The sequence below is a fragment of the Callithrix jacchus genome, chromosome 6 (genome assembly GCF_049354715.1).
Source record: "Callithrix jacchus isolate 240 chromosome 6, calJac240_pri, whole genome shotgun sequence".
Taxonomy (NCBI): Eukaryota; Metazoa; Chordata; class Mammalia; order Primates; family Cebidae; genus Callithrix; species Callithrix jacchus.
Window position 1 is genome coordinate 159,120,565 of NC_133507.1, and position 22,657 is coordinate 159,143,221.

The 22,657-nt window shown below is 34.8% G+C and overlaps 1 protein-coding gene across 8 annotated transcripts in view; it reads left to right on the forward strand.

Annotated features, from left to right (window-relative positions):
- The window catches only part of RBM44 (RNA binding motif protein 44), a 44,145-nt gene that overhangs the window by 12,190 nt on the left and 9,298 nt on the right, over nt 1–22,657 (forward strand). Inside the window, exons 2-15 of one of the 8 annotated variants that reach the window (XM_035306185.3) lie at nt 923–1,013; nt 4,923–6,529; nt 6,795–6,853; nt 8,044–8,220; nt 8,919–9,102; nt 9,194–9,216; nt 9,581–9,671; nt 11,263–11,377; nt 12,092–12,220; nt 15,009–15,091; nt 15,193–15,263; nt 16,960–17,248; nt 20,833–20,978; nt 21,113–21,258. In XM_035306185.3, coding sequence (XP_035162076.1) covers nt 941–1,013; nt 4,923–6,529; nt 6,795–6,853; nt 8,044–8,220; nt 8,919–9,102; nt 9,194–9,216; nt 9,581–9,671; nt 11,263–11,377; nt 12,092–12,220; nt 15,009–15,091; nt 15,193–15,263; nt 16,960–17,248; nt 20,833–20,978; nt 21,113–21,236 — 3,171 coding nt within the window. In that variant the 5' untranslated portion in view covers nt 923–940 and the 3' untranslated portion in view covers nt 21,237–21,258. The remainder of the gene's footprint in view (nt 1–922; nt 1,014–4,922; nt 6,530–6,794; nt 6,854–8,043; nt 8,221–8,918; nt 9,103–9,193; nt 9,217–9,580; nt 9,672–11,262; nt 11,378–12,091; nt 12,221–15,008; nt 15,092–15,192; nt 15,264–16,959; nt 17,249–20,832; nt 20,979–21,112; nt 21,259–22,657) is intronic. The other 7 variants (XM_035306186.3, XM_035306187.3, XM_035306189.3 and 4 more) reach the window with 7 other exon arrangements.

Here is a 22,657-nt window from a genome sequence, read left to right on the forward strand (position 1 = left end):
TTTTGGGGTATGGAAAGTGAAGATAAGTAGGGGACAGAGGCTCAAAATGATTTTGCGAGTTGGCTGGACTTTCTTCTGCTTGTCGCCTCTGGGATTATTCATGTGTCCATTGGGGTGGCTTAGTTTCTACCAGTAATTAGCTTGGGCTGCTTCATGGGCAGCTAGATTCAGAGTCATTATATGGATATCCCAATTGCCCTGGGTTGATTTTATGAATGTACCAAATTCTCACATATATCCCCAAAATACATACATCTAAAGTGTATCAGTAAAAAGTCATCATCATTACCTTTTGTAAACAGTTTTGTGGAGTTATATTTAGTCATTTGAATGATTTGTAGTAACCTTATCATGTGTTACAACCGTCCCATCATAAATCTGTTTTAGAACGTTTGTATCCCTCATGCCCATTTATGGCTAATCTCTCTTCCCACCCCCACTGCCTAGCCCAAGCAGCTGCTAATCTGCTTTCTCTCTATAAATTTGCTTTAGTTGGATTTTATTTTATTTAAATGGAATTTTATTTAAATGGAATCATACAATAGGTGATCTCTTTTATCTGGCTTCTTTCAGCATGTTTTTGATATTAACCCATGAGGTAACATATATCAATAGTTTATTTCTTTCTGTTGCTGAAAGGTTTTCCATCATATGGATTTGTCATGTCATTGGTTTTTAGTAAGTGTACAATTTGTTTCAGAAACTTTTTATCTAGGTTTGACATAAACGAGGTGACATTATGGTCTTGACTCTATTTTTTGGATTTAAACTTGGTTTAGTGACTTAACACATTGGTTTTTTTGTTTTTTTTTTTAAATGTTCCTTGGAAATTTTAAAAGAACATGTCTTTTCTGTCCGTTATGTACTTGTCAATTTATGCTTTTTAAGTATAATAAAAGTTCAATATTTATATCTTTTCTAGATTATATATCTTTGAGTGATGCAGGCCACTGTAGTACTGGAGACAGCATCTGGTAAAGGCTACCACGGTGATGGAGGCAACCTCCAAAAAGGTAGGGTCTGGGCCACTTACCTTTATTCTTGCTTAGGAAGCGTGCTAAATGTATTGTGCCAGACAGTTTGCCCTTCAAGTTGCTGCTTTTTAACTCTTCCTCCCTCTAAGGTGGTAAGATTCGTGTGTTTTCAACTTGCCAAATTGACTCAGGTGATTTTTGGTGGATCAGAGCAGTCTAGGCAGGACCTTTCAGGAAAATGGAAGATTTAGGAAAGGGAAAGTGAGCAGGAAGAAAGGATCTCTGTCCAGCCAGCCTTTCAAGAACTGCTGACAGGTATAGCTACCTTCAGGGTGATAAGCAGAAAGTGAGCAGGCTGACTTCTGCTGCCCAAGGTTTATGTTTTCTTCTTCCCATAAATCTGAAATGTATTTTTCTTGGGTAATGGCAGAAAGAAAATAAAAAATAGCAAGAGTCTAAAAAGCAAAATGACTAAATTTTATGTGCTTCTGAATACATGTAGCTTAAACTATTAAGAATTGTATATTCTAGATTAAAACAACTCTATTCTACATTGTTCATGAGACACATTTAAAACACAAAAGAAAGGTTTAAGATAAAAGGATGGACAAGTTAAGAAACAAATTAGCTTAAAAATTTAGGGTGATAGTAGTGATGAGTATAATCATATATAATGGAAAGCATTGTAAGAAGATTAAGAGGGTCCACTTATACAATGACGATGTGAGTCATGGACCCTAACGGAATAAACCGTATACTTTCTATTCATACATTAAATGTTGGAAATCTAGGGAAAGGCTCCTGGAGTTTGGACATGATAATGGTTCTCTATCTCAGTAAATCCTAATAGGATATTGTATGCAATTCAAAATGTTCCAAAAAAAATGAACTTTTAAAAAATTAATCTGTCGGAGAGAATGTAAAATCATTTTTAAAATAAAGGAAAAAACTTAACTTACCAGATATAAAAAAAATCCCACGATACTAGAATACTTAAAACAATATAATACTGTTATACAAAAAGATAATAGGTTAATGGAACAGAATAAATAGAAATAAATTCTCAGAAAATCATGAAACAGAAAGAGGAGGACTTCAGAATATGATAAAAATGTTGTTTCATCTCAGAAGAACAGTGGATTATTTGGCAAATGGTGTTAGGACAATTGACCATCCATTTTGGAAGAAAATTAAGTTAGAGTCCTACCTTATGCTAAAGAGAAAAATATATTCTGTGTAGTGTAAAAAGACTAAGTGTTAACCCCCAGCCCCCCTACATACAATTAGAATAAATTATAGGAGAATATTTATATAATTACTTGTTAGAGAAGGCCAAAGACACAAAACCCAGAAGTTACAGAAGACTGATTCATTTAACTAAATAACATGTACAATTCTGATATGACAAGACACCATAAAAAGTTAAAGCCGGGCAAATTACTTGGGCAGCCGAGGCAGGAAGATTGCATGATACAAGTCTAGCACCTGGGCAATGTAGCAAGACCCTGTCTCTTAAAATAATTTTTAAAAGTTAAAAGATAAGCAATAAACGAGGAAAATTCACTTACATTACAAACGTAAAAAAAAAAAAAACAAAGAATTAGTATCTACAGCGTCTAAAGGACTCCCAAGACAGTCATTCACATCTGGGTGTTTTATTACTGACCTCAAACTCTACTTGCCCAGGATTGAACTCATTATTCTCCTCCCCTCCTTCTCATTTTAACTCTTACCTTCTAAATCTGCTCTTTAAACAGTCCCTATCTCTTGAGCTCTGAATATTCCCATTCAATTATAGTACCAAGTTGTGAACATGTAAGTATTATCTTTGAGTGATATTTAAATAGGTATTTATTGGTTATTTGGTAAGTCATGACATCAGTTTAGCTGATTGTGATCAACTTTTTAAATGAAATAGAGTAAAATAAAATAGAAATATCAGAATACATTGGACAAGGGATAATTACTGTTCTGTAAAATTTTCCTTTTCCTTTTACACATACACATATGTATGTGTGTACTGGGTCATGATATAAAATGTAATTCCGATTATGATCTTAGTCAAAAAAATCTTTTGAAAACCACTGCTCTCTCTCTTCCTCTTCCTATCATCTCTAATTGGCCACCGAGACTCGTCAGTTGTGGAACTTCCATACCAGTCTCTTCTTTAGTCCCACTTCTATATTCCTTTGGTACCTGCCTTTATTCTCCTCTTTCAAGTTTTTATTCTCTCTGTTGCCAGGACTGACTCAGCGACTCAATTCCAGTCAAATGGCTACCCTTTTAAGAAGCTTTCAGTGGTCTTTTGTTGCCTTAGAATAAGAGCCAAACTCCTTAACACGTCATAAAAGGCCTTTTTCAGTTCATCACTCCTGTCACTCTCATCAGAGTTCTTTTACTACAGACAAGCTTACAATTCCTGAAACTGCGATGTTCTTTCACACAGCTAACTTGTGTTGAGTTTGCCTAAAATAATTTTGTCTATTTTGTTTCAAAACACTTTTTAAATATAAAGTTTTTCTGAAGTCCGTTTCCCCTTTTTTCTCAAAAATTTACCTGCTCCATCAACACAACTCTGTCAGCACTTTTTTAAAAATACATTTTTGGGGCCAGGCGCAGTGGCTCATGTCTGTAATCCCAGCACTTTGGGAGGCCGAGGTGGGTGGATCACAAGGTAGGAGTTCAAGACCAGCCTGGCTAAGATAATGAAACCCCATCTCCACTAAAAATACAAAAAATTAGGTGGTGGGTGCCTGTAATCCCAGCTACTTAGGAGGCTGAGGCAGGAGAATCACTTGAACCTAGGAGGCAGAGGTTGCAGTGAGCTGAGATCATGCCACTGCACTCTAGCCTAGGTGACAGAGACTCTGTCCCAAGAACAAAATATATATATATGTTTTTGTGTGCTTATCATGACCATATGAAAACCATAAGCACTTAGGGACAACGTCTCTATCTTCTTTTTCTTTATTTTTACAATGCCTAGGGCTAGCACTAGGAGGCATATAAAGATATATTAAATAAATTTCTAAGAAAAAAGTTTCTTTTCTTTTTTTTCTGAGATGGAGTTTCACTGTTGTTACCCAGACTGGAGTGCAATGGCACGATCTCGGCTCACCGCAACCTCTGCCTTCTGGGTTCAAGCAATTCTCCTGCCTCAGCCTCCCGAGTAGCTGGGACTACAGGCACGCACCACCATGCCCAGCTAATTTTCGTATTTTTAGTAGAGATGGGGTTTCACCTTGTTGACCAGGATGGTCTCGATCTCTTGACCTCATGATCCACCTGCCTCAGGCTCCCAAAGTGCTGGGATTATAGGCATGAGCCGCCGTGCCCGGCGGAAAAAAGTTTCTTATTAGACCATTTTACAAACAGTGGCTTCCCTATAAACAGGAAATTCCTTTCCATTGAAAGAATCCAAGAAAATCTTACCTGTTGTCTTAGTTCAGGCTGCCATAACAAAATAGCATAGAGTGAGTGGCTTAAACAATAGGCATTTATTTTCTCATAGTTCTGGAGGCTGGAAGCCTGAGATCAAGGTCTCAGCATGGTCAGGTTCTGGTGGGAGGGTCTCTTCCTAGCTTGTAGATGGCTGCCTTCTTGCTGGCTGTGTCCTCACATGAGAGAGAAAACAAGCAAGCTCTCTTGTGTCTCTTCTTGAAAGGACACTAATCCTATAATTAGGGTCTTGCCCTCATGGCCTCATCTAAACCTAATTACCTCTCAGAGTCCCCATTTCCAACATATGAGTCTGGGTCTGGCCTTCAGTATATGCATTTGGGAGGACATAGTTTGGTTTTTAGCTGCTACTGCAAGGGATATTTGTCATGGATGATGTAAAAAGTATTTCTGCATTGGGAAGAGCTTAAATCAGATCATGTCTAAGGTTTTTCTAGGGTTTAGATTCTATAATGTTGCTGTTCATATTTTTATCCTTTTTTTAATCAGATAAACCTTCGAATCCTAAGAAAGAAAATTTGTTATTATCCTCCAATGGTTGTGATGAAGTCAAATTGACTTTTCCTGATGATGACTGGGATTCTTCGACACTAGAGCAAAGCACTAATAATAAAGAAATTAGCGATATTGACAAAACGGATTCAGTAGAACCATTTTTTTCAGTGAGTCAAGATACTAACAGAGAGAGTACTCACTTTCAGTCATGTGAACTTGGAGACAGTACTGACTATACTCTCTTGAAGGAAATATATTCTATACATTATCCAGAGTCAAAACTAAAGAAGGAAAATCTTACTCCTGTAAGTTCAGAGTTAGATCCTGAAGTGCAGAAAAAAGAGGAGATGTTTTTTCATATTTTGAAACATCAAAAGACTGATGGCTTGGAAAGAATCTGTAATATTTCAGAGACTAATTGTAAAGAAACTGATGAAGATACACAAAAGTATGATACAGATGAAGACTCACAGCAGGAATATCACAGTGCAGAAGAACAAGAATACTTAAGTAACCATTTATCTTTTGACCAAACAAAAACATTAGGTATATGTAATCTGGAAGTTGTTGAACTAGGAAGTTCAGGTTATGAAGTTAAATGTGCTAGCAATGGAGAAGATAATCATGGTAACTCGGGAAGTGGTTCTATCATCTCTTTAGATTCACTTGATGTTTATGGACAAGAAAATTTACCTCATGTCTCCAAATTTCAGAATTCTGTTATGTTAAGGGAATATCATGACCTAAAGGGTGAAAAGTGTAAGGAACAAGAGACTAGTTCAATGTGCCACACAGTTTTTGATGGCAGTGTACTAAGAAGCAGTTCTTCAGGAAACCAGGAACCTCAATCTAAGAGTGGTTCCTTAAGCCCCCCAAAAGTATTAAAAATGAAAATTTATACTGAAAAAATGAAATCTCAAGTAAATGAAAGTAAAGATTTTTGTGGAAATAAAATTGTTGAGAACAAAATATTACAGCACCTTGGAAATCCTATCACACCACCACAACATAAAGCTTTAGAGACATTACTCCAACCCTGTAAAGATCGTCAAACTTCCTGGCCCTCTGTTTTTGATGATTCAATAATTTCTTCCTGGGAATATTCACATTATAAAAGCCTGCAAAACACCCCTGACTCAGCCTTAGATTTTTCTGTTACACTACCAAAGACTGCAGTCAGAGATAATCAGCCAAAAGAAGATAATAGTTCCCTAAAAGTTGCAAATAGCAGTACCACAAAGAAAAACTGCTTTCACAATATGGAAGGAATGTGTACTAAATCAATGACAGATGGAGCAAATTGTACAGTCACAATTAATCAGACGGTGGACGTTAGCACTGATTTTAGGGCTTGTCTCACAACCAGCAGGGCAACAAGTACAAGACCTTCTGTAGTGTCTACATCAAGCAACACAGAGGTAACAATGATGAATAAAAAACGACCCGATGAACGGCGAGATGAGAAACAGCAAAGTGTGGCTCATAGTACAGATTCCTCATACAGTGAAGAGTGTATACATACACAGACGGCTCTGACAAAAGGATCAGGAAAATCTCCCTCAGTTGACAGTTTAAAACCTAATAGAAATTTTCTAAATAAGGTAAAATCAATATGAGAAATAAAATTTAAACTTCATAAAGAGACAGTATATGCTAATGTAAATGTTTTTAGTTTGCTGAATTGTATTAAGGCTCTTGTTAGAAGATGCTAAATGAGGGGAAAGGTGTGTAAATTACCACCAGTTCTCTCTCTCATGGAAGCTCCTCCCACAAAATCCATTAGAAACTGAATTATACATTTTACTAGTTTGGAATTTCAGATATAGCATAGGTTGTTTATAATTTAATTTTAAATCATGTTTTCAGGATTTCCTGGAATTAAGAAAACCGGTTGATATCACAGACCTCAAGAAACCTCCTGAGAGGTACGTCAGATAAATAAGCTTACAGATACATCTAGAAGAAAATATCAAAATAGTTGCTTTCTGTGTGGCATACTTACCCATATAGAAGAGTAGCTAAAATGAACTTTAAGATATCATCTGCTTCAACTGTTTGCCTTCAGATAAATATTAAAACAATATAGAATATTAAAGCTCTTTACTTATTGAGATTTCAATCTCAATTTCTTCAGAAACCCGTGGCATCTAATCTTTACTTGTTTAACCCAAATCCATACTGACTTAATTTTCCATTTTCCTTCATTTTATTCACCTGTAGACCAAAACAAACTATTGCCTTGGAATATGTCATTTATTTGGAGAAGTAAACAGCTACTTTTACAGGAGCATTTTAATCTTGATTTTAACTCATTACATAATTTGCTTTGCGTTTATTAGATACTCTTGTAATTCAGAACACAGTGGGGAGCCAGGAAGTGGGAGGGAGAGAAACAGGGAAGGTCTAAGAAGCCAAATTAGTTATCATACTCTGAGGTGATTTACTTTTTCCTTAATTTATTATTTATTCTTCTAATATGTTTAATCTGGTATTTCAGTTCTATAAAATTAAATAGAATACTTTCTAGAAGCAGAACTATTGAGAATAGCTAGAAGTGGCAATTAGTAACAAAGGAAGACCTCCAAAAACTACTAATACTCAAAAAAAAAAACCATAGTGCCTTGGGGCTTTTTGATATGATAGTACAGCAAAATACTTGCTTACGTTAATGACCCGTAATTATTAAGAAATATGTAAATTATTTTCTATTAAAAAGTATGTTTTAAGAATAATTTTCATCCAAAATGCTTATAACTTTAAAAAATCTTGGCCAAAGGTTGATTTAGGTTAAAAAATATTCATTGATTCTGGACAAATAAGGTCATTTCCAAAACGACTTTATCCAGAATAAGCAATTCTCAAATTCATACTTTTTTGGTAAAAGACAGTATGAATTTGAGAATTGTTTACTTCCTCAACTTCTAGAAGGAATATATTTAGCTTTAACTTCTCGCTTTCTGACGTCGTTATATGTTCCTACAGCCTCTTCATCTTTAGTAGAAATTGCTTTAAACTTAACAGGGAAATATTAAAAATTTAAAACCTGTTTCTAGAGGCATGTTATTACTGTAGCAAAATGTTTGGAATCTTACCTGATACTCTTTTATTTTTAAAGGGAAGTTCAACTTTTTAAAGATACGGAGAAGGATTTGCCATCAATGTGCTGTCAGAAAATAATGCAGAGAGCCGTAAAAGCAGAGCTGCAACTTTTAAATGTTCATTATCAGATGTGTCATCGCCATTGTTGTGATATTTATAAACTTGTAATGGAAAACAGGGAAGGATTAAATAGGTGTTTATTAATTTTAAATGTTTTTTCTTAGAAATTTGTCACTAGCTTTAAGTTTATTCTAGAATGTTTCTTTAAGTTTCCTTTTTGAAGAGTAAAATGAGTAGATTGTTACTGGGTTTGTTAGCCTAAGGGTAAGAGAACCCTTGAGTTTCTCGGAGGGGCCACAGCGCATGGTTGGCATGATGAATCCAGTGAAAACATAGATTTGTTGTTTCTTTATAAAGTTCAAGTAAGGATGAAATCAGGGTTTTGCATAACATGTTATCACACTTTCTCTGGCTTATGTGTTCAGAGTTATTTGTACTGCCCTTAGAAAAACACATTTACTGTGGTTCAGCTTTTCCTTTTAACTCAACATTTAAAAGAAAATATCTAAAGATCTAATACAATTAGAACCAAGTGGGGCTGGGCAAGAGGGCTTGTGCCTGTAAACCCAGCACTTTGGGAGGCTGAGGCAGGAGGATAACTTGAGGCCAAGAGTTCAAGACCAGCGTGGGCAACATAATGAGACCCCCATCTCTACATTTTTTATCAAATTAGCTGGGCATTGTGGCACACGTGTAGTCCTAGCTACTTGTGAGGCTGAGACAGGAGGATTGCTTGAGCACAGGGGTTCAAGAACCAAGTGTATAATACTAGTGTTAAATGGATGACTTGGGCCTAAATAATTTAGTTTTGTGCACTCAACTTTTGAACAGGAATTTGTCAAGTAATTCTGCTAGGAAGGAATTGGGATCCACAGTACTGTCTCTCTTGGGAGACTTAAAAGTTAAATATGTAAGTTTGAAAGAAAAAATACACAAGGGCATACCACTGGAAGAGCTGCCCCCACTGTCAGTAGAATCAAAATTATTATCTACCTTCTCTACTTTTGCTTCCAAGGTATGTATATATGTTTTAGGGATAAAAATTTTACTTCATTAAGACAAAAAACATTTTAAATAAATTTTTTTTTCCTTTTCTTTCTTTCCAGCTAATGAAAAAAGAAACACATGTGTGAGTTATGGTTTCATCTGATTTATAATTCATTAGATCCTAAATATTGTTTAATTCAGCTAACTTTAAACTTTCTGTTTTGTTCCCTTTTTAGAACATTGATAAATGTTTTAATGAAGTGTTTATCTTTTTTCTTGATACTTAATATTGTACAAATGTATGGGTACATGTAATATTTTGTTACATGCAGAGGATATGTACTAATCCAGTCAGTATTCAGGATATCCATCATCTTGTGTATTTGTCGTTTCTATGTGTTGGGAACATTTCAAGTCCTCTCTTTTAGCTACTTGGAAATATATATTGTATTTAACTATAGTCACGCTACTCTTCTGTAAAATATTAGACTGTATTTCTTCTGAAGTGTTCTCTTTAGCTTTTCAGAAGCAGATGATGATAATCAAAGGGCTCATGATGTTGATGTTTCTTCGAAACTAAAAAAGACACTCTCTCAAGTAAGGTTCCTGGAAAGTTCATCAGTGTAAATCTTTAATTGTATGGTTTAAGTAAAGTAAACTATAATTTTCAGAAACCCTGACATCTTCCTTTTCACTCAACTGGCTTACTTTGTGTACTACCATTTGAGGGATATAACTGATTATAATGATATGTTTATGTTGAATCCTGATCAAACAGATATCAACCATGTATGTTGAGTAGGGTGACCATATAATTTACATCATGCCAGGAGACTTTTGAGTTTTAAAGAGTGTAATGGTAATTCTCTACAACAGTCAGTATAAACCTGGACTGTCCTGGACCAACTATAATTTAGTGCCATCATCATGGTGAGCCAGTACAATTAAAACTAACATTTTATACCTTCATCTCATGAGGTAAAGTAATCATTCAGTCATTTTACACAGGGAAAAGTTATAATTTCTTCTTTACTGAAATGATGAAAATCATTTGTAAATGCCTGTCATAGGTTTTCTCACTCACTCTTGTTCCCCCAAGAAAATGTTTGTCAGATGACAACCAAGAAGGAAGATTTAATCTATGTAAGAACACTGAAAATTACAAAGTGTTATGGAAACATTGATTCTATTCCATTATTGAGCAGGGAGGCAATGGAATAGAAAAGCTGGGGTTTAGTTTGCTTTTCTGACTGGTTTTAACCCTGAGGTTTCTTTATTTGAGTAATATTAATCCCCCACCATGATATCCAAAGTTAAAAGTGAAATACTTGACTGAGTAAAAGTAAATTACTTTAACATTGTCTATTCCATTGTTAATTTCTTTTTTTAAAAAAAAAATCTCAGTTATCCATGAAGAATTAACAAATCCAAAACTAGATTTTCATGTATTTAATGGTAACAATGGTATAACTTATTTATTTAGGGAGAACAATAAATTATTTTTTAAAGAATGAGATGCAGATATAATACATTTTTTATAATCTTGGTTTTGAGTAAAAAACAATATCTATTTTAAGTTGGGATTATATTTTAATTCCTATCTCTTTATATTAACTGGTAAAGCATGAAACTTAGTATAATGTTTCTAAATTTCAGCCATTCATGTACCATCTTCACAATTTACCATAGCCCCATATTACCTATAATGCCACTTTGTATTTGTCTTTAAATGATTCTCTTTTTACATAATTTTAAATGTAAATAATAACTATTACATAGAAGAAGGTAATACTGCTTCTCATAAATAAAAGATACACATAAGCGTACACTAAATTAAATATATAACTGTTAATGGTTAACGTGATAAATATTTATATATATATCTCTCTCTCCAAAAATTACCTTGATTACTTCTCATGTATGTATGCCACACTTTGCCAAATAGTAGTATTAGCAGTCACTATACACAGACTGGATTCACACTGTAATTCTGTTAACTGTGTAACATGAGGCAACAAGTTCCTTAGATTCTGTGTTCTCATATGTCAGGTCAGGTTGATGATGTTTTGCTTCATAGCCCTCATTACTGTAAGGGCTAAATAATGCCAGTGAAGAGTACCCGTCACAGAGTAAAAGCCAGATCATTATTTGTCCTTATTTATTGTTGTTTTATTATCTTAACCCTCAGATGCCTTTATCATCTGACACTAGCCATGCTACACAAAGCATGTCACCCAGGAAAGATGTCTTTAAAAATGGTAATATAAATGCAGACTTCAGTCAACTGAAACTTGATGATAAAGGTTAGTATAAAAATGGTTATCTTGTATAGTTGCTGGAAAGCAAAATAAGGTTTAACATGTCGGTAATGTTCATCATTAAATAAAAATAAATATTTTAAATTGACAGAATGGCATTCTGATTATAAGTGTCAAGTATGTTATTATTGCTACTTGACGTCTTTAAGATTGCCTAATATAACTGACAATGCTGAATAATAATACGGACTTTTATTCTTCTGGTTCATATTTCCAGTATGGAAATTCTCTCTTGTATCTAATTTGTATCTCTGTAAATTGTGTGTATTTTTAGCACATGAAAAGAGATTATAATCATTCCAAAAGATTATTAATTTAATTCTAATGAAATAGGTGCAATACTGCTTAATTCTGTCAAAGAGATTTCATGTTATTGCGTATATAAAGATAGTATGTCTTCACTCAAGGGCAATTTACAATGCAGCTTATTAAGGGTTTTAATAAGCTGGGAATAGTGTTTTCATTAAAGGCAAACTAGGAAACAGATCACTCAGACTGAAAGCAACTGTTTATTTGAGGACTGCTGAAAATCCTCAAAGAATCTTTATGCTTGGTTCTCTTATTTTGCCAATATTTATCTTTAGATTTATATATAAAACTAGTAGTCATCATCATACAGCTGTATCCATGGTTTTTAGATAACATTCAGTTGTGTTAGACATTATATGAATTCATAGCTCATTGTGTTTAATGTCTTAGACTGCAGTCATTACCAAGAAATAAGCGAAGACTGGTTTGATGCTAAAGAAAACCTGACAGGAGTCGACATCTCAGGAACACAAGAAAATCAAATAGAACAGGACAGATGCAATCTGGACCTTACACTAGGTTGGTTCTCAATAATTTCCTGAGAAATCCTAGCGTAGATTATTTGTAAAATAGTGCTTACCTGCTTCTGTGTCATGTTGGGCAACTGAGCTGTTTTAATAATTTATTCCTGTTTTGGCTTTTCTTTATAAATATAAAAAATGAGGAAATTGTTCAGTTGGAGGTCAATTTTTTAAAGAGAAAAAAAAAACTGTTAAAAGCTTAAATCCAAGATTTAGTTAGCAGGTAGATACCTGCATTCTTCCCTTTGCTCTAGGCCAACATCAGCACTCCTGAGGGCATCATTTTCCTCTGAGCCCTCATCAGGCACTTTCCAGACATGGGTACATGGTGAAGAAATCCAGCTTCCCAATTACCATCAGGCAACCAGGTCTAATCTGTCAAATTGGTGTTAATGAGAACTCTTACTTCAATAATTTTAGGGACGTTTTCGTCTTTAGATAGTCCTTAATTGCTTGGAATAGTTACAATTTTCTCCAGTACCTGTGATTACTGCCCTTCTATCATTTCTAGTGAAGTTTATGCTACCTTTCCTTATTTTCTCTGGATCTTCTGTGGATTTTTCTTTTATTTTCCATATCAGCATTGGTTTTATTGTTTTTTTTCCTGCTTGTATAAATAATGCTTAAGATTTAAATAAAATTTTAAAATATAGGAAAATTAAAATTAACTGAAGTTTCTCCAATGCAGTAACCACTATGAATATTTTAATGACCATTTTTATGCATTTTGTTATGCATATATTTAATACACATATACAATTTTAAATGAATGGCATTATATGCTCTAGTTTTGGGGTTTTGTTGTTGTTGTTGTTTGTTTGTTTTTGAGATAGAATCTCGCTCTGTCACCCAGGCTGGAGTACAGTGGCACTATCTTGGCTAAATGCAACCCTCCTGCTTCAGCTTACAGGCACCCACCACCACATCCAGCTAATTTTTGTATTTTTAGTAGTGATGGGGTTTCACCAGGCTGGTCTTGAACTCCTTACCTCAGGTGATCCACCCACCTCCTGAAGTGCTGGGATTATAGGCGTGAGCCACCGCACCCAGCCCCATATCAGCTAGTTTTATTCTGTTTTTTTTTCTGCCCTTGTGTTAGTTTTCTTCATGTCACATGTCACAATACTGTGTAATTTGCTTACTTGATATATTGACCGACTTCCCATCCTCTCGTTGGCTCAGTGAGCTCAGGGATGTTTATATATTTTGTTTACTGCCTATCTCCAGTGCCAGGTACCTCATGTAACTCATTTGGATGTTTCATAGATACTTTGTATTGAAGTAGTGAAAGTGAGGTGATGGGTATAATGTCTTTTGATACTTATTTACCCTCTTTAACTGTACTGTAGCTCATTATTCCCTCCTTATTCCAATGTAAAAATATAAAGGTAGATGGTTTTACAATTTTTTCTTTAGAATACATCATGATTCAAAGAGATTAACAAATGAAATAAGTTAAGTTAATGAAAGTTAGGTATTATTACCTAAAGATGACAGTCTCTCCCTGGATTCCAGAACCACCACTTACTAGATTTGTGACCTAAACTTCTGAGACTTCAGTATCCTTATCTGCAAAATGAAAATAATAATAGCTACCTTCTGGTGTAAGAATTACATGAGATGATGTGTATAAAGTGCTTGCCATATTGCCTGGAGCATCAGAAACACTGGATCAGTATTAGGCTACTCTTATATTATTACTTAATGAAAAAAATTAAAATTGCACATCTCCTCTTATATAAAAATTATAAAGCATATAAATAAAAGCTACTTTAAGGATTCATTCAGCAAATATTTGTGTGCTCACTATGTGCCAGGTATAGGATTTGCTAGTAATTTGAATCTCCATTCAGTGGATCCTTTTTGATTTCAGGTTCTCTTCACAATAGAGTCTATGAAAATGTATTCTAAGAATTTTGAATTTTTTATCAAGAAACAAATATACCTATAATCCTAGTATTTGTCATTTGGAAAATCATGCTGCCTAACTCAAGATGTCTCACCCCTTTCTTTCTTGTGTGCCTTTACCATTATTACAAGCTGCATATTATAATACCTGCTATAGATCCTGGTCCAATTAAAAGGTTTTCTTGGTATGACATTTCCCCAGCAAGGGAATGTGCATAATCAGAGCCCTCAGACCGCTAGCTCCAGCCTGCACTTACACTAGGGAGTTAGGGTCCTGTGTGTGGACATGGTGTTCTAGATAGCACTTCTACACAGACAAAAATAATCCACTGCAGATTGAAAATATTTGTAAAAGCCTGTATTAAAAACGTACAGACTTTCTGGGAGGCTCATTATTTCCTAAACAATATAGTATAACAACTGTTTACATTGTATTAGGTACTATAATTAATCTAGAGATTATTTAAAATATATGGAGGGATATGGGTAGGTTATATGCAAATACTATGCCACTTTACATTAAGGGACTTGAGCATCTTCAGGCTGTCCTGGAACCAGTCTCCCAGGGATACTGAGGGACAAGAATTACAGTAACTGATTACTTTGTTTAGATGTAATTTATACATTTTTGAGCTACAAGAGACTTAACTAACCCAACCAACATGTTTATTTTTTAAGATGATGTGATTAAGGCCCAGAAATCTTAAAACTGTACTGCAGGCTCTTAGTCCTCAGTCTAGAAGTGCTGATAGTTGATGATAACTTTATAATAAACTTTGGGTTAGTAAAAAGGAAACATAAACTATTTCACAGTGCTCACATTTTCTCTGAAACATCAGAACAAAAAGGATCATTTCTGTTACCTGTTTTTCTCTAAGCAGAAATGAAGAATGTTGAACCCTCACAAAGAAATAAAGGTTATTTGATACATGTTGGTGGCCTCTGCCCTTCAGTATCTGAGGTATGCCAAGATTTTTTTTTAGCTTCATTTTCAAATTTATTAGTTGTTCATATTTTGCTGTTTTTCTATCTTTCACAAACTTTTATTTCTCTTCTTTTTAGGCTGATTTAAGGTCTCATTTCCAAAAATACCAAGTTTCAGAAATTTTAATCTGTGATTCTTCTAATTACAGGTATGTTTCCCAATTTTAATCAATGTGCATTACTGTGTGTCTGCTGTTTGCCAAAGGTTCTATATTAGATATCAGCCATAGTGGTGATAAAGTCAAGGGCTATTCTCACAGGGTTGCACAGGTTAGGAAAGGGTGTACATGGACAAAAAGCTGCAATCTTGAGCTGATGCTGTCCTTAACCAGATCTTTTTTCAATATACTTTGTGACTTGTTAATGGTATACAGGAGAGTTATTGATTTTTGTATACTTTATCTTGCTACATGCCATTTTGTAGGGGAAGTAGAGCACATTAGGTAAAACAACAGCTTCCATAAATACATAGCATGGGTTCGATTCCAGCTCTGTCAACAACTTGGTTAATAAAGTTGGGCAAGTTACTTAACCTTTCTCTACCTCAGTGTCTTCGTCTTTAAAGTGAGCATAATAATACTACCTTGATAGCATTGCTGTGAAACTATTACAAGTAAAATATGTGAAACACTGGGAATAGAGCCTGGCACATAGTAGGTGCTCAGAAAATTGTATTTCATTTTACTATTTCTGATTTCTAGTACTTTTTAGTTGAAACTTTATGTATTTCAGGTAGACAGCTACCTCATCTACATATAGTCACTTTGAGCATGTATATGTTGCTGCTCTCTGTTCTGTGACATTCCCAGATCATTCAAAAGTATTAAATAACAATGGCGATAGCTTAATGGAAATTTTTTGGCTGTTTTATTATTAAAATGGTAGCTATTTATTTCAGATATTAAAAATTTTATCAATTAAGAAAGGATCCTATTTATAGTTGGGTTGCAATTTATTAAAAATATGTGTCTTAAGTCAAGTCATATAATTGTAAGATAATTGTTTAGCTGTAATTATTTGACCTGTTGATATGATGTTAATACATTTTATTAAAGTAGTGTTGTAATCCTAGGAGTATTATTTGATATGAAAAATTCTTTTAGCATCTTGTTGAATACTTTTTTGAAGTGTGATTTTTTTCTTACTGGAACTATTATGCATTCTGTATAGAAATTTAGAAAATAGAGTTAAATGCAAAAAATACAAGGAATTCATAAAAATTTATCCAGAGTCCCATCATTTGAAAACAGCTACTCTTCCCAGGATTTGGTATATATCCTTCCATTGACACGGTCTAGGGCTGCTGCTTTTGTAAGAATAGCTGTTGCCCAGCTTTCTTGTATATATAGTTAAAATTCTGATGAGATTTTCCAACTCTTTTTTTGTCTATATTTCCCCACTACAGGGTTATAAAGATATACTTTTATATATTCTGCTAAATATTTAAAATTTTACCTTTCATATTTAAGCCTTTAAGTTATCTGAAGTTTATGTTAGGGATTAATTTTAAGTTTTTTAGTTTCAGATAACCAATTGTCCCCAGACCACTAATCCCTACAACTCCATCATATATTAGCTTTGCAAATGTTTTACAGTAGATTTTAATATAAAATAGGAGATAATGTATAAGAAATGTTTTTCTTTTATTTCTCATCTTTAACTTGGTTTTTATTTAGTTATCCTAAATAAATATGCTTCCTAATCCCAAGGTAAGTACAGCAAACTTTTAATTTTTAAAAGCAGTTATTCTTGTGAAAAATGTATTTGCATCAATAGTTACAAAATTAAGTTTGACGTCATTTGAAGTCATTAACAACCTTTTGGTTTTCTGCTTTTATGTTTTAGATATGCATCTCTTGCTTTTACAAAACACAGTGATGCAAAGATGGCTGTGAAAGAAATGAATGGGACAGAAATAAATGGAAAATCAGTACATGTGCGGCCTGTTAAAATTCCTGGAGAATATACATCACCACTTTTCTCCAAAAATGGGAGAAGAATTAGCTCAAATAATTTGGAGAAAAGCACCAACAAAGAAATCCACTCAGCCTTCTCCATTTCTAGATTGCCCAGAACTAGGCCACGGCAGCTGGGATCTGAGCAAGACAGCGAGTGTTTCCTTTCCAACCAGAAGGTTAGTGTTTTTGTTAGATCCCTAAAATTGCCTTTGTACATGTCATATTGCTGTAAATAGCTTTGTAGAACAAATAACTTCAATATGCAGTCTTGAAATGTGAATGACAGCGTTCATCTGAATTGTGGGGTTTTTGTTTTTGAAACAGAGTTACACTCTTGTTGCCCAGGCTGGAGTGCAATGGCGTGATCTCAGCTCACTGCAACCTCCGCCTCCTGGGTTCAAACAATTCTCTGGCCTCAGCTTCCTGAATAGCTGGGATTGAAGGTGCCAGCCACCACACCCAGCTAATTTTTGTATTTTTAAAAGAGACAAGGTTTCACCATGTTGACCAGGCTGGTCTCGATCTCCTGACCTCATGATCTTCCCACCACAGCCTCCCAAAGTGCTGGGATTACAGGCATGAGCCACCGCACCTGGCCAATCTGAACTGTTTTTAACCTTGAATCCACCCTGCTCACTTTGAGCATGTTTTTGTACAACTCCAGTTGTTCCTGTGGGGAAATCCAGGTCTTTGTAGACTGAGCTAACAATATCTCATTTTAACTAGACTCTTTGCCAATTCTTTGCAGTCTTTTTATTACTACTCTATAAGTGATTATAATTTCTTCATTATTTTTCTTTCACAGCTAACCTTATCTTGTAATTGTTAAAACCATAAAATGTAGTCATTTTATTTTCATATATTCTCATGTCTATCTTGTTGAGGTAAACACCCTGTGAAAAGTAGTAAAGTTTGCTTTGTTCACTCTTCTCTCCACTGCTCAGCAAATTGCCTGGAATCCCATAGGCATTCCACATATATATTTTTTAAAGTTTACAGACAGTAAAATTTAATACTTATTGGTGTCTGTAATTTTAAACAAATTTATATAGGCAAGTTGCCACCACCTTATAATCAAGATTCAGAACAGTTCTATCATTCCAAACAATTGTCTTGTACTCTGATCTGTTTCCGAATCTTAAAACTACCTTTTTCAGAATGTTACATAAATGAAATATACTATGTAGCCCTATTAGCCTGGCTTTTTTCACTTAATGCATTTGAGATTGATCCATGTTGTGTATATTACCATTTTATTTCTGTTCATGTTGTGTCCATTTTTATTCAGCTGTTTATTATTTTTAATTTTTTGATATTCTGATTATAAGCCCTTCATCAGACACATAGGTGATTTGCGGATAATTTTTCTCACTTCATGCCTTGTCTTTTCATTCTCTTAAAAGTGTCTTTCTCAGAACAGGGATTTTTAGCATTTATGAAGTATAATTTATTTTTTCTTTTATAATGTATGCTTTTAGTGTTGTAGCTAAGAAATCTTAGCCTAATCTAAGATCACAGAGAATTTGAGTTAATTTTTATATATTGTTTCAGGTATTTGTTGAGGTAGTTTATTTGCATTTGTTTCTGTTTTGCATACAGTATAATTCCAGCATTATTTGTTGAAAAGATTATCTTATTTCTGTTGAATTGCCTTTGCACCTTGGTAAAAAATCAGTTGATCATGTTTGTGTGAGTCTATTTCTAGATTGGAACTGTTTCATTGAACTGTTTGCCTCTTTCCACCCTTGGTACACTGTCTTTATTACTGTAGCTTCATAGTAAGTTTTGAGATCAGGGAAAATGAGTCTTCTAAGTTTATTCTTTTTCAGAATTATTGTGACTGTTTAGTCTCTTTGCCTTACTGTATATTTTTATTTCTGTCTACAGAAAACAAAATCCTAGTTGGATTTTTACTGGGATGATTTTGAACCTACAGATCAGCACAAATCCCTTTTAATAAGTGGATGAAAGAATAAATACTTGTTAAATAAATGAGTTTAATTTTTGTCTCGAACTCTTGGGCTCAAGCAATCCTCCTACCTCAGCTTCCAAAGTAGCTGGGACTGCAGGTGTGCCATCATGCCCAGCTAATTTTTGTGTTTTTTTTTCTGTAGAGACCAGGCTGTGCTTGTTACCCAGGCTGTTCTCAAACTCCTGTCCTCAAGTGATCCTTCTACCTTGACCTCCCAAAGTGCTGGGATTACAGGTGTGAGCTACCACACCCTGCTAATTACACATGCTTTAGTTAGGGAATCGAATTGATCCAGGCTGTGGTTTTGATGTTCATTAGCTCAGGCAGCAACACTCTTGGTACTGTCAGCTGTGGCACTGGGCCATGGGGTTGGAAGAGGGACGTTATAAAGAGGACCCTACAGGCTATTGGTAGGACTGTATGGATAGGGAAGCTCCTGTAATCATCTTTGTTAAACTATACTCTTAAGTTTTCTTTTCCTTCTGGCAATTTCTTGTTATCTTGTTCTTTTTTTTATTCTCAACATTTATTTATTTTCATTCATTTAGAAAATATTGATTGTCTGCAATGAGAGGCAGACGGTGATTAAGAAAAACTCTTAGATTTATAACCTGGCTCTGTCACCTACTCACCATGTGATTCTGAGAAATTAACCTAACCTTTCTGTTTCTGAGCTTTATTTTAAAATGGAGATAAGAGACCTTACCTCACAAATATTGAAAAGCTTAAATGAGCTTAATATAAAAAATTTTTAGAACAGTGCCTACCATGGAAGATGTACCCAGAAAATATTAGCTGTTGTTATTACTTACCAATAATTTGGCTTTTTCTTGGAGAGCACATTCTTTCTGTGGTTTCACCTGTCACTTAAACTATTAAACTATTGTATCCCAAAATTTTATTTACTAAATAAACAGTTACTACATACCAAGTGTGTACACTATTCTGGGCATTGGGAAAGCAACAATGAACAAAACAGACAAAAATCTGTGTTCCTGAGGAGCTTAAATCTAGTATGGGAGATAAGGCAATAAGCAAGTGAGAGATATAATACTCTGACGTGAAAGGCCTTTGAAGCCTGACTTTTCATTGAGGCTTCAAAGCTGAGTCCTTTTATGTTGAACTTTTATGGGATTTACAGTGGCTTTCTACAATTTATAGCCTACTTGCATTGTTAACAGTAGCTAATTGGTCATTTTAATTTTGTCTCTTCACAAATGAAGGGGGCTCTGTTTTCTATCACTAGTTTTATTCCCACAGCATATGGTGCACTTCTGGGCATACAGTTTGTATTCATTACATATATTATATCGTAAATATGATGTAAAATACTTCTAATTACTGCGTAACCTTTCTTAGGTTGGTTAAGAGAATTAAGCCTTAATTTAGCCCTAAGCCTAAAACGTTTATTTAATGAATGAATCTCTCTCCCGTGCATCTAAAATGGAACTAGTTATGTCCTATCTTTGGGAGAATTCAGAAAGTAGTTACATCATTCTCTGTGTTCTGTGGTTCAGATGAGGAATCTGGTTGAGAAAGGCTTTTTTAGGCATAGCCTCATATACTTTATCAGTAAGAAAAAATGTTGGGTATGTTTTTTAACACATGGCCCTGAAACACAGCTTAAGTAAATGCAATTGGTACAAATAATCCTAAGTTAAAGTAAATTTTTAAGAAATTTTTATTTTATTATTTTAATTTTCAAATATATTATCATTGAATAAGCTGTATTGTCTTTATGTAATGGTCCTTACTGATTTTAAGAAAACTTCTAAAATGCTTATTTAGGGTGTCAAGAAGACTTGTAAGCAAATTGAATCTGCTAAATTATTACCTGATACGCCTGTTCAGTTCATACCTCCAAATACATTGAACCTTCGTAGCTTTACCAAGATTGTGAAGACATTGGCTGAACTGCATCCAGAAGTCAGCAGGTAATAACCAAAATTATATTTTAACTGGTTTAAAACTCTGTGTAAAAATATAGTTCAATTTAATAACTTAGACATAATCAGAATATGTTCCTTTGGAAAAGACAAATATTCATGTATGTTTTCCTTTTGCATAGAGACCATATTATAAATGCACTTCAGGAAGTGAGAATGAGACATAAAGGTTTTCTGAATGGTTTATCTATTAATACTATTGTGGAAATGACTTCATCTGTTCTGAAAAACTCTGCTCCCAGTTAGGAATTTAGAAAACAATAAAGAGGTAAAGTAATCATATTCTTTCATATTTGAATATTACTTAAAATTTATAAGCTATTGATTTCATTTTCTTTTACATAAAAAGCATATTAAATTTAAAATAATATAATCACAAAATAATATGAAACCTAAAAACAAACATACTGGAATTACTTAATTATTAATGCAAAACTAATTACCCTAAAATTGACTGGCTTAAACAACACTCATAAACTCACAGTTTGCAGATCAGGATTCAGGAGTGACTTAGCCAGTGGCTTTAGCTCAGGGTTTTTCATGTTGCAGTCAAGATGTTGGCCTGGACTGTAGTCATCTAGAGGCTTGACTGAGACCAGAGGATCTGTTTCTCAGGGGGCTCACTTACATGTCTGTTGACAAGAGGCCTCAGTTCCTTACTACATAGGCCTTCCCATGAGGCTCTTCAAATGTCTTGATATGGTGGCAGCTGGCTTCCCCTAAGCCAGAGAGAGCAGGATGGAAGCTGCATTGTCATATCTCCCCTCAGTAGTCACAGTAGTTACATTTTTTTTTTTTTTTTTTTTTGGAGACGGAGTTTCGCTCTTGTTCCCCAGGCTGGAGTGCAATGGCCCAATCTCAGCTCACCGCAACCTCTGCCTCCTGGGTTCAGGCAATTCTCCTGCCTCAGCCTTCTGAGTAGCTGGGATTACAGGCACGCGCCACCATGCCCAGCTAATTTTTTGTATTTTCAGTAGAGACAGGGTTTCACCATGTTGACCAGGAGGGTCTCGATCTCTTGACCTGGTGATCCACCCACCTTGGCCTCCCAAAGTGCTGGGATGACAGGCGTGAGCCACCGCACCCGGCTACATTTTTTACATATTGAAGGTATGTGGTAACCCTGCATCAAGCAAGTCTATCGGTGCCATTTTTCCAACAACCTGTACTCACTTTGTGTCTGTGTCACATTTTGGTCATTCACACAACATTTCAAACTTTTTTGTGACACCTCTTATGGTGATTGTGATCAGTGATCTTTGTTACTATTGTAATTATTTTGGGGCACTTTCAACTGCACCCATATAAAACAGTGAATTTTATAAATGTGTATGTTCTGCCTACTCCATTGATTGGCTCTTTCCCCATCTCTTTCCCTCTCTTTGGTCCTCCCTATTCCTTGAGACACAATATTGAAATTAAACCAGCTGATAACCCTACAATGGCCTGCAAGTGTTCCAGTGAAAGAAAGACTCACATGTCTCTCATTTTAAATGGAAAGCTAAAAATGATTAAGCTTAGTGAGGAAGGCATCTCAAAAGCCAAGATAGGCTGAAAACTAGGCCTTTTGTACCAGTTAGCTAAGTTAAGTTGTTCATTGTTGTGAAGCCAACAAGGAAAAGTAATTGATAGAGATTACAAATGCTACTCCAATGAACACAAGAACG